The sequence below is a fragment of the Sphaerodactylus townsendi genome, linkage group LG07 (assembly GCF_021028975.2).
Source record: "Sphaerodactylus townsendi isolate TG3544 linkage group LG07, MPM_Stown_v2.3, whole genome shotgun sequence".
Lineage (NCBI taxonomy): Eukaryota > Metazoa > Chordata > Lepidosauria > Squamata > Sphaerodactylidae > Sphaerodactylus > Sphaerodactylus townsendi.
The window spans coordinates 115,188,177-115,200,464 of record NC_059431.1 but is presented as its reverse complement, the minus strand read 5'-3'; the positions used below and the strand labels follow the sequence as shown (position 1 = coordinate 115,200,464).

The 12,288-nt window shown below is 45.6% G+C and overlaps 2 protein-coding genes across 5 annotated transcripts in view; one reads left to right on the top strand and one right to left on the bottom strand.

Annotated features, from left to right (window-relative positions):
- Positions 1-1,323, bottom strand: part of CTC1 (CST telomere replication complex component 1) — a 44,778-nt gene extending 43,455 nt beyond the window's left edge. For all 4 annotated transcript variants that reach the window (XR_007245095.1, XR_007245094.1, XR_007245096.1 and 1 more), the window contains exon 1: positions 1,067-1,323. Coding sequence is in view for 1 of the 4 variants with exons in the window: in XM_048503798.1 (XP_048359755.1) it covers positions 1,067-1,290 (224 nt within the window). In the remaining 3 variants the exon portion in view is untranslated. The remainder of the gene's footprint in view (positions 1-1,066) is intronic.
- A 3,231-nt stretch (positions 1,324-4,554) lies between these two features.
- The window catches only part of TNFRSF1A (TNF receptor superfamily member 1A), a 31,552-nt gene continuing 23,818 nt past the window's right edge, over positions 4,555-12,288 (top strand). The window contains exon 1 of the mRNA XM_048504632.1: positions 4,555-4,755. Within this exon, the coding sequence (XP_048360589.1) occupies positions 4,717-4,755 (39 nt within the window). The 5' untranslated portion in view covers positions 4,555-4,716. The remainder of the gene's footprint in view (positions 4,756-12,288) is intronic.

Sequence of the window (12,288 nt, the reverse complement as noted above, 5' to 3'; positions counted from 1 at the left end):
TGCGTTACTAGGGAGTAAGCTTGGTGGTAGAAGGTGGCTTTGCTTTGAAGCAACCATGCAACTCTTCGAACGGGAGAATCATGACCCTAGAGGGTTTACTCAGAAGCAAGCCACATTGCCAGCAACCGAGCTTACTCCCAGATAAAGGATCATGCTTTAGTTCTTTGTATGAAAATCAGTGGGGTTTAACAGTGCTTATCAGGGTTACCCACACTGCTTCCCCAAAACTAGGTCTTAGGTTTAATGCTAACAATCGAGCCCAGCAACCCAGGCCAGCCTAGATGTGGGGGGGGGGAGGGCACTCTGTTTGTGCGTGCCCGCAGAGAGCGCTCTGAGTGCCACCTCTGGCACCCGTGCCATAGGTTCGCCATCACAGTACTAAAGGAAGTCAAGAAAGCTCTCACATCCCTGGCATTTTGAAAACTATGTAAAACAGAATTGCTCGGGATTTTTTTAAATGAAAGAAATACTGCTACATCATAACAGATGAAAAAGGCACTGTGTTTCTACTCATGACATCCCATGTTATGCACTGATTAACATGGCACGTTTAATACTCATTCAGATGACTACTCTGCTTTAAAATTCTGTAGTTCCTAGTCCTATTGCATTGCTTATTAGATGCCTCTTCCTATTGACTGCACTGACTCAGCAAGAAAAGCAAACTACAAACATAAATGAAATGCAAAATGTGTGCAACGTTAACCAACGCAAAAACCTTGTGTAAATCGTGTGCATACAACTGTTCCCAAAGGCAGAGTTTAGAAGCTGCTACTGCTTCATAAATATTTAAGAACCGCTACAATAAAACCCAGCCATAAACAATGGCGACAGGATTTAAGAACGCAAAAGCCCTGCAAAATCAAACCGGTGCTCCATCTTTTAAAAACTGAGGCGCTAATTATATAGACGTCTTTCTGAACGGCGTCCTTCTTAATTCAGCGTTTCAAATGTCAATCTCAAAGTTCGCAAAACAAACATGAGCAGCGAAAGCGCCGGCATGCTCTGAGCATGCGCAGAACGCTTCCGAGCCAGCTGCCGACCAATGACCGCGCGTCTCCCTCACCGGTAGCCCAGCGGCGGTTCTGGGCTGCCTCTGCACTGGCAAAGCGCGCGGTTCAAGCGCGGCCAGGTAGGGACGGTGGGGTCATTCTCTTCCGCTGCCGGGCCGCGGGGGAGGAGCGCCCGGCGGACGAAGTCCCGCGCTTCCCGCAGCCATTGGCGCTCCAGGGCCGAACGAGGGGATCCGCCATCGCCGTCCGTGGGAGAAAGAAACGAGGGCGGCTCCATTTGCCTCAGCGCCAAAAAAGCGCGGGAAAGGAGGCTGCCTCCTAGTGCCAGAAGCGGCCCATAGACACGTCAAGGGTAGAGCGGCCATACTATTAACGTCTCTATGGCGCCCACACAGGCTTTCGGACGGATTTCGGAAATTCCTAGAGTGGCGGGGTTTGTTTGTTTTTTAGCCTGGAGAAGGGACTTTCAGGATTCAGCGCCGGGAAGCCGCGCATTGAGCGATCGCGGGGGGTTGATTGGCAGTTGCGCCCCACCCCTTCCCCAACGATCCGATAATAACTCTAGTGCTAGAAGCGGACCATGAACATGTCAAGGGATAGAGCGGCCATACCGCCATTAACGTCTCTATGGCACCCACACAGGCTTTCGGACGGATTACGGAAATTCCTAGAGAGGCAGTTGTTTTTTTAGCCTGGAGACGGGACTTTCCGAATTCACCGCCGGGAACCTACTCATTGGAGCGATCTCGGGGTTTTGATTGGCAGCTGCGCCCCACCCCTTCCCCAACAAGCAGGATATGATATAATAACTCTCAAAAAGGCAGTGAGCCTACATAAGGGATATGACTTTAAAACTGTTCACCATAAGAAAGCCTGAACAGAGGGAGCGATTTCTCAAACTGAAACTGCATCGCGGGGCCACCACTGAAAAGGCCTTGCTGACCTCCCTCACAGGACGCATGAAGCACTGGGGTGTCAGTGAATCTCTCAAATTTTGACAGGTGCTCTCAAATTTTGACAGATGATTTGGGAAGAAGTGGTTTTTAAAGTACCTGCAGTGGCACAGGGAGCCATGGCCAGGTCTTACGTTGAAATGGTGTCCAGCGTTGTTATCCAATGAATGCACTGGAAAGAGTGGAAGGAGAATGGTTTACAGCAGTTTTGTGATATAATCAACACATTGCACCGGATAATCACATCCACCCTGTACTGTGATCATCACATTTCAGGGGGAATTGAGGCTAGGTGAGGACAGTAGGTTACGGCAATTGCCTAACAAAGGATTTTAGAGCTATAATGGCAAAAATCACCCTAGTGTCCTGTCTTGGAGTCTGAGTCAGTAGAATTTTGGGTACCGAAATATTTTAAATAACTCTAATGCAGAACACCACACAAATACCCACATTGTTGTCAAAGCAAGCAGATGGCAAAACATTTATTTGACTTCCTCTGTGTATACTCAAAGTAATGTACAACCAAATAATCTATACAATAAGTTATGCTATAAATAACATCGTATGCTATCTATACAATAAGTTATGCTATAAATAACTCGTATCTAATAATATATACAGTAGCGGCTGTTCGGAATACGATAATAATAATGAAAATTCCAGTTAAGCCATGCTGACACCACAGGTACCTAAAAAGTTAAAACAGCAATGCGGTTTAATGCAGTTTAAAAAAAAAGGCAAACAGCAGGCAACAAACCAGCAACAGAGCTAAAAGACACAAGGAAAATAGCAGAAAGTTCAGAAGATCCAATTTACACGGGACCGCCCAACCAATGGGGTGGGGTGGGCTGATCAAATGCTATCTAGGCTTGTGCTAGAACATAGAAAATACAGCAGCAAGGGGAAGAAAAAGTCCCAACTGAAAATGCACTATCCGACATGGCTGCTATTCCTAAACAGCCAGACTGGAACTGGGACCTATGATGATTAAAGCAGTTCTCTGGTAGGTTTGTACAAGTAGAAACAGTTTTTAAAATAGATAGACAGACCAGAGTACTTTTGACAACTGTTTAACCATAGACTTTGGGGGAAATCTTAAGAGCATGGCCCCAATGCGATGGCACCATTTCTGGTTTTGCACTGGAAGTGACACTGCCCATTGGTTCACTGCCAGTACATCTGTTTCTGCCCATTTCCCTTGGATTAAACCGATCTCTTCGGTCTGGAGATCAGCTGTAATTCTGGCAGAACTCTAGACCCTGTCTGTTTAGGACCCTATCATTATATTTAGCCCCTATCTACATCTGACGCCGATCTTCTGTGTTCTGGACTGTCTGTACATGCAGACAAACAGTCTGTACATGCAGCGCATTATAGTCATCTTCTCTGGAAACAACAAGGGAATGATGGATCACGGTGTCTGGGTCTCACCTCATCAGCAGAAGCTGATGAGCCATGGGAAACTGTGCATACTTGGGATAGTAGCACGGGACCGCATTGCAGACTTGTTGTAAGACCTGAGTGTATTCATGCGCCAAGATTATAGATATGTGAGCCACCTCTTCCCATTCTAACTTGCCATAATTTGAGAGCATCGCCTGACATTAAAGTCAGAGTCTCACCACTAATACTGTGTGCAATGGCATAGCGGTTAAGAGCAGGTGTACTCTAATCTGGAGGAGCCGGGTTTGATTCCCTGCTGTGCCACTTGAGCTGTGGAGGCTTATCTGGGGAATTCAAATTAGCCTGTGCACTCCAACACATGCCAGCTGGGTGACCTTGGGCTAGTCACAGTTCTTCTGAGCTCTCAGCCCCACCTACCTCACAGGGTGTTTGCTGTGAGGAGGGAAAGGGAAAGGAGTTTGTAAGCCCCTTTGAGTCTCCTTACAGGAGAGAAAAGAGGGATATAAATCCAAGAATTCTTCTCTTTGTCCAAGAGAATGACTCTCTGTTCTTCCCTGTGAAGGGTTCCGGCAAATTTTTAGGGTGCCAGAACACTCTGTGCTTTTTTACTGCGATAAGCAGGTTGCCAACTCCCGATTGGGAATTCCCTGAAGATTTTGAGGACAGTGCCTTAGGACGGTGGGATTTGGGAAGCGAGCAGGGCAGGTTATAACGCCCTCGAATCCATCCTCCAAAGCAGCCAACTTATCCAAGGAAACCGATCCCTGTTGTCTGGAGCTCAGTTGCAGTTCCAGATCTCCAGCCCGTACCTGGAAGATGGCACCCCTAAGCATGGGATATATATATATTGAGGCCACTGGAGCTAATGTGAAGGGTTGGTGGCTCTCTCTCCCCCCCCCCCCCTTTTGTATGTATGAATACTGGGCTGGAAGGGCACTTTCTCTGTGGTGCCTGACCCTGAATAAAGCAATCCTTTTGGGAGGGAAGGAAATCTGGATGGATGAAAAGCCAGCTTGTCCTTTAGCCTTCTTAGTGCAGTTTTGGAGGAGTAAATGGATGAGAGGGAATGGATGAATGGCTCCGTTTGTGTGATAAGCCGGGATCCTTTCTGGGCACTGAAGCTGGGAAAGGCTCTGGACTGTCTGTGGGCGGGAGTTCGTGTCTCCACACCCTTCCCTCTGATTTTTTTTTTTTTTGGTTGGTTGGTTTCCTGTTGCAATAAGGAACTTGGATTTGCCAGCCACGCAAGTTTCTCCCCCTTCCCTTTTCGGAGCCTCTCGCCTGGGAGAGAGGCCTCTCGGCCCAGGAGCCCGGCTTGCAAATGTGAAGACCAATCTGGCTGAACTATGGTCCAGGTGGGGCTGTTCCCAGTCTTAGCAGCCACGGTAAGTGGGAACGACAGAAGTTAGGCAGGAGTTGAGGCTTGGACTGAATCGTCTTCCTGGCTGTGGCTGCCCTCTCGTCCCTGGTCTGGCCTGAAGACTGGTAACAACAGAGGTGACCGGAAGTCTCTTTCTGGGTGATCTCTTAGGGCTCTCAGCCACCAGTGGGGTCCTGGACTCTCCCTGAATGACAACAGGTCTTGAAACGACATCTTCCCTGAAGCTTGGGAGGGCAAACTCTATGGTATACCATCGATGTCTGGTGAAATCCTTCCCCAGATTACCCCCTCTGCAGCTGCTTCCCTGGGGACCCAACTTCCAAGCAGGGCCCAGAGATCTCTAGGAATCACAATTCATCTCTTCATAGTAGAAATCAGTTCCCCTGGGGACAATGGGAATTTCAGAGGGTGGGCTCATACCTCCTTTCCCCAGGAATCCCCCCCCCACCCAAATTCCAGGAATTTTTCAATCTGAAGTTGACCACCCTAACTAAAGCCCGCTTCATCATACTCAATGCAGTGTCTTCTCACTGGGCATTTAAATCACAGTTTACAAGTTAAAGTGAACCCCCATAAAATCTCTATACAGCATAAGACATATTGTTTTTTATTTGCGCGCCCATCAATTCTCACATGGCAGTCCGTGCATGGGCAGTGGAACGTGCGATACAAACCCCACATATATCCAGGCGCTGGTCACCAGTTTTATTTGTAAATGAACCCGTGTTGACAGTTTCTTACAAACAGATGTGTGCGTGTACAGACAGAATGTAGATGTGTTCGGTGTAACGTGTGAACCGGGCTTTTTTTTTTAATGAAGGAGGTGTAAGCAAAAAAACCCACCAAGCCAAGATGCTGTGAAATGGAGGGAGAACAGCGTAAAACATAATTATGTAAAAATGCAGCCGATTCAGAGGCAATTCATTAGTTGTGATGTGCTATGCTAGTTAACACCTGGATGGAAGTACTGGATGGAAGTAGCTGCTGGTTTTGTTAGAATAGTGCTCTGTTGCACTTGATAGAGCAGTGATGGCAAACCTATGGCACAGGTGCCAGAGGTGGCACTCAGAGCCCTCTCTGTGGGCACTCGCGCACAGAGTTCATCATGTGGGAGGGAGGTGGAAAATCACCCCCCACACACACACACACATTTAGGCTGGTCTGGGCATGATCCTTTACCTGCTCGGTTGCTGGCAATGGGGCTTGCTTCTGAGTAAACCCTCCTAGGATCGTGATTCACCCATTTGAAGCATTGCATGGTTGCTTCACTAAGCTTACTCCTGAGTAACGCATGCCTTGGAGCCAACAATTTTTTTTCTAAACTGAAAACTCAGAATTCAAGTGAAATTGCCGGGTTGGCACTTTGCGATAAATAAGTTGGTTTTAGGTTGCAATTTGGGCACTCGGTCTCGAAAAGGTTCGCCATCACTGTGATAGAGCACAGGCCCCGTTTTAATGGAGGGGGGATGTGAAACCTGCCAGTTAAAGTCTTCCTTTAAAAGCCCTATGCCTTGCAGTCTGGACCCCCAGCGATGAGAGGATTGGTGGCAAGAGACAGGGTCTTTTCAGGGCTGGCTCCTTGCCTTTGCAGAGTCCATCCTGTTGAGGGTCGTCCAGTACCTGCCATTAGGCATTTCATTTTACCAAGCTGGAGTTCCTGGAGTTGCCAACTCCAACTTGGGGAATTCCTGGAGATTTGGGGTAAAGCTTGTGGAAGGTAGAGTTTTGGGAGAGGGGAAAACTCAGCTGAGATTCGATGAAGTGGCCTTCTCCACCTGGGGAACTGATTTCGGCAGTCTGAAGATGTAACTCAGGACGGTCTCCGGGGGGCCCCTGGAGATTGTCAATTCTAGGTTCCATTTATTTTTTATGGTCTATTTCTAGCACAGGTGCTGCTTTACGTTCTTAATTTTAGGCTTTGCTAGATGTTGTTTTATGGTATCTTTATGGCCTGGTTTGTTGTTAAGACTTGTTTGTCATGGAAATATTTGATGCTGTTTCTTTTTATGATTTTATTGTTCTGTCTTTAAGTTAAGAGCTGCTAAGAGCAAGTCTCTAGAGAGGCAGTAGAAACATTTTCTAAATAAAATTGAGTCAGCTTTTTCACTCTGAAGTTCAGCATGAAATTCCTATGAGAAACCACTGAACTGGGATTTATTCAAAGATTTTACACACTTTCTGCCCCCTATGCCACCCTCCCCTTCCCTCCCCTACCTTGCCCTCCTCTAGGGTTGTACCAATACTTGGTAGGGGTTTTTTTTAAAAAAAATCTCACCATGACTGTGACTATCTCAACAAAACCTAACACTCTACACCCATTACTAGTGGTTAAGGTTAGCATCACTAGTAAATAAGCTCTGGGTTTCTCCTAAGTAGATTTTACATAATTACGTTTGTACTTCTGGCATTTTGTGACCCATTCACCCTGCCTTTTTTTTGCCAGCCTTCCATAAGTTGAATATAAATTGAGGACCAACTCGTAGCATCTGAAGAAAGTGGACTCCAGTCCACAGGAGTTTACGCTGGCTGGAATAAAAAGTCTTTTGTCTTTATGGTGCTAACAAGGTTTATTTTTGAAAATAGCATAGAGACCATTCCCAGTAGCAGCCATTGGTGACAAGGCTCTTATCCAGCTTTGCTAAGCGATCTCAAATCCTTGTCAAGCCGTTAGGATATTTGGGTGCTGTGTGGTTTCCAGGCTGTATGGCCGTGTTCTAGCAGCATTCTCTCCTGACGGGACAGATGAAAGATGCTTGCCAGCAATCTCGTGGCTGGCATCTTCGAGGATGCCAGCCACAGATGCAGGCTAAACGCCAGGAGAGAATGTTAAATTGCTAGAACACGGCCATACAGCCCTCAGAGGCTCGAAAACCACACAGCACCTGCAAGGATCTCCGCCGTGGAAAGCCTTCGACCATCGCTAGGGATATTTTTGGGATGAATTCTGATGCAATGTGGCTGGAAAAGTAGCCTTCCCACTATGATCTGCGTAACAAGGCTTCATTCTCATTACATGCAGAATAATGCACTTTCAAACTGCTTTCCAGTGCTCTTTTTTGAAGCTGTGCGGGAATGGCAAAAATCCAATTTTGCAAACAGTTGTAGAAAGTGGTTTGAAAACGACATTATTTTGGCGTGCGGTGCGTGAAAGGGCCAGGAGATTTTGTCTGAGTGTTCTTGTGCAAGTGCAAAACAATATTGTGGTTTGAAAACGCATTATTTTGCGTGTGCAGAAAGGGCCAAGGGGTCCCACAAGACTTGCAGGGGAGGGCAAAGTGAATTCTTCCCATCCCCTGCTCTCCTCTGCCCCCAGCTCTGCTTCCCCTCTCATGCTGGCTCTGGCTACCGTTATCAGTAGCCAGCTAACCCATCCATTCCTTCTCGAATCCTCTGTGATTTTTTAAAAAATGGGTAGGGTTATTTCCCCATCTTTTCCTTTTCCCCCCTTCATGGAAGGGTTAGTTTGTGTCTGGGGAAGCTGGTATGTAATTCTTATGAGAGACTGTGCCCCTGGACTGAAAAAAACACAAGTCCCTACTGTCGCAAGCTGTCCTTCTTCCTTTCCCTATGGCATGCGCCAATATTGTTTTGCACTTGCACAGAACACTCAGACAAATCTCTGGCCCTTTCCGCACACGCAAAATAATGCGTTTTCAAACCACTTTCACAACTGTTTGCTAGTGGATTTTGCCATTCCGCACAGCTTCAAAGAGCACTGAAAGTGCATTATTCTGCATATGCGGAATGAGCCTCTGTGAGGAACAGGTTATTCCAGATGTTAATTTTGCTCCCAGGAATCCCTCTGATCTGACAAACAACCTATGAATCAGATGCTTGGATTTGTACACCTCTGTTGTTCAAAATTAATTTTGAGTGCCCTGCAGGGTTGTCAGCTCGATATTGGGAAATACCTGCAGATGTTGGGAGTGGATCTTGAGGGGTTTGGGGAAGGAGGGACTTCCGCTGGGTATAATACCATAGAGTCCCCCTTCCAAGCTGTCATTCTGTCTAGCAGAACTGATTTCTGTAGTCGAGACATCAGTTGCAATTCCAGGAGATGTAAGTTCTGAGCAGACATCTTGCCAGTGTACACTGTGAGTAGTACTAACAAGGGCCGAATACGTCCATTGAGTTTTGGTGCACTGTCAGCCTAGACTGGCAGGGTCAGGAACTGTGTTGTTTCTCATGAGTGATGTCTCAGGCACTATCCAGTAAGTGCTCCACAGCACTTGGACAGTAACATGGTAGAAGACAGCAAGGCCTTTTTAATGGGGCAGAAGCATTCAGTTTTTTTTCCCAAGATTTTTTTTCATTTCAAGAAGATTTTAAAAAATCAGAAGGTCCTTTTTAAAAACAGGAAAGCGGGTGTAGGTTTTAAGGATCAAGCCAGACATTTATTTAATGTAGAGTTCTTAATGCCACACACTAGACATGAAAGGGGAATCTGTGCATGTATTAATATATTCTCCCTCTCAGATATAAGAGAGGAAGGGTCTATTATTATACAACATGAAAGGGGAATCTGTACATGTATTAATATATTCTCCCTCTCAGATATAAGAGAGGAAGGGTCTATTATTATACAACATGAAAGGGGAATCTGTGCATGTATTAATATATTCTCCCTCTCAGATATAAGAGAGGAAGGGTCTATTATTATACAACATGAAAGGGGAATCTGTGCATGTATTAATATATTTTCCCTCTCAGATATAAGAGAGGAAGGATCTATTATTATACAACATGAAAGGGGAATCTGTGCATGTATTAATATATTCTCCCTCTCAGATATAAGAGAGGAAGGGTCTATTATTATACAACATGAAAGGGGAATCTGTACATGTATTAATATATTCTCCCTCTCAGATATAAGAGAGGAAGGATCTATTATTATACAAAAAGCAGAATATGTCAATGAAGGAAACTAACCTTTACCTCCAAATCCACTTTTATAGCGGTATATTGTTCCATTGTCTGAAACCTTTTTTTCTCCTGGCCTAAGATTGGGGGCAAAATTGCTTCCAAAAGCAGAATCCAGCATGATGAAGTGGGGAAAGGTCATGTTCCAGCTTCCCTTGTCTATATGCTCTATTTCTAGTAAAATAAATGCTGCACCCCACATTTTACTGATGAAGAGGAGGGCCCCATTCCTCCTGCTTCCCTAGTTTGCTTAGATGGAGATATCCCAAAATTACACCTGATCTCCAAACAGAGAACAGATTAGAGAAAATAGCTGTTCTGATGCCCTCTCCAGAAGCAGCAGTTGAGGCACGGTATCTCCTTTGCAGAGGGGGATGATACAAAAACATTGATTTATTTTCCCAGAAAATTACTGGATTCCTTTGGTATTCCTTAGTTAATTCCATTGCTTCTCTTGCCTCTGCCCCTCGATGGGCTTAGTTCCAGGGCAGAGAACTCTCTTGCCTCTCAGATACCAGGAACTACAATTCCTAATTTAATCAGCCCCTACCAGCATGGCCAATTGGCCATGCTGACAGAGGCTGATGGGAATTGTAGTTCCTGAACATCTGGAGAGCCGCAGGTTCCCTACCCCTGATTTAAATAGAGGCCGTATCTTAGTGGGAGAGCATCTGCTTGGCATGCAGAACGTCCCAAGTTCAATTCCTGGCATCTCCAGCCAAAAGGTTGTAGGTGATGGGGAAAACCTCCGAGAACCACTGACCTTGATGAACTGAGGGTGTGATTCAATGAGCCTTTTCGCACAAATCCCCTAAAGCACAGGTGTCAAACTCGGGGCCCTCCAGATGTGATGGACTACAGTTCCCATCATCCCCTGCCAGCATCATGCTGCCAGCATTTCAGTCTATTGCATGTAAACCTGGCGTTATGCTGTTACCTTCGACGTGAGATTAGGAAGTTGCCCCATAAGAGCTCAACAGTCAGCAAAATTCCTGAACTGGTTGGCTGGATATGGTCCAGGAGCTGCAAATGCGTTGCTTGTAGCAGGCATTGTGACTCACCAGAATAGAGCGTTGGATTTACTGAAAGGGCAGCTGCTTCCTGGAACTAAGGTCTGCAGTATGGGATATGGTAAACAGCAGAGAAGGTCACAATAATATGAAGTTCGGCATTACATAAGTGGAAGGTTGCTTCGAAAGTCCAACGCAGCCGATTTGAGAAGATGAGACCTCAAATTCGAGAGAACTAAGTCAAAAGGAATCTGAAAGATAGGATAAAAGAAGGTCAGATCTCTCCAGGGTGCTTAGGTATTATTTAAACCCACAATTAGCAGTTCAGATGGAATTTATACCTTAGGGCAGGCAAGGTGCTCGCAAATCTAAGAAGATGCCAGCATGGTTAATATGTAAAGTCAAGGAAACCGAGGTATTGGTCTTCTCTAGGCGCTTTAAGAAGCTCACATGGGCAATGAAAAGCACCCAAATTGAACAGGTTAAGTGCTATAAATACCTTGGCCTCTCATTCTCCTTTAACCTTTCATGGGCAACCCAGAGGAAGGCCGCTCTCCTAGCTACATCTAACAGTATGTCAGCATTACTACGTTTCTTTTACAGCAGTGGCCACTCCTTTATCCCTCCTGCCCTCAAATTTTTCAAATGCCAAAGTTAAGCCTCCGAGATTGTTTTAATGGAGTCCCAGTAATTTGGATTCAAGCTATTAACCACTTCCCTTTGAATCTCCTCTTCAATCCAAATTTTTCATCAGATAACTGGACTCCCAAATTGCATGCCCCATGCAGCCCTCTCTCTGTCTGGAGTTAGGGTCAAAATCCTCCTTGGAATCAGCCACTTGGCTGAGGGGCTTTTAGATTCTGGCTTCAAATTCATCTTCTCTCCGACTGTAATTCCCCGCTCCACCATCGGCTCTCTGCCACCCATTGCAACCCATGGTTGTCCATACTGGAAGAAAAAATGGCCTCCTATTGGATCAAGGTCAAGGGTGGATTCACTTTGCCCTTTGTCCCATTCAGAAGCTTATAGAAAATTAAAGTGTTATCAACTATTGGATAGAGAAAGTTCTCTACCCTAATCACCAAGCGACTCCAAGAAAACGTGCCTCCACTCTGTATTTTTTTCTCTCCCATTTGAACGGGGCCACGTTGCACACTACCATTTATTGCTTTAATAAACCTCTTGCTCAAAGCGAGAGCGCATAATGCTCAGCCAGGTTTAATGTTATGCCTTCTGCCTTGTTACTAAGCATGGCAGATTCAATAAGCAAGAAAAGTGCTACAAAAGATTGTGCCCATGTAACGATGGCTCAGTTGAATCTCTGGCCCACCAATTACTACACTGTCTCAGATTCAAGGAAATCAGATCCAAGTATGTGAATCTTACTTCTTTACATTTACCGCATCTCCCCGATTTAATTAGATTACACTACTTGTTGGGCAACCCTGATCCTTCTCTCTGTATGATAGTGGCAGACTTTCTCCTAGAAATTACTAAACGCCAGTAGATTTCCTTCGACCTAACATTTATGTCCTGTATTGTATATGCTTTTTAATCCGTTTTTTATTATTGTTGTACTATTGTCTATGCCAATAAAGGCTTGCTAG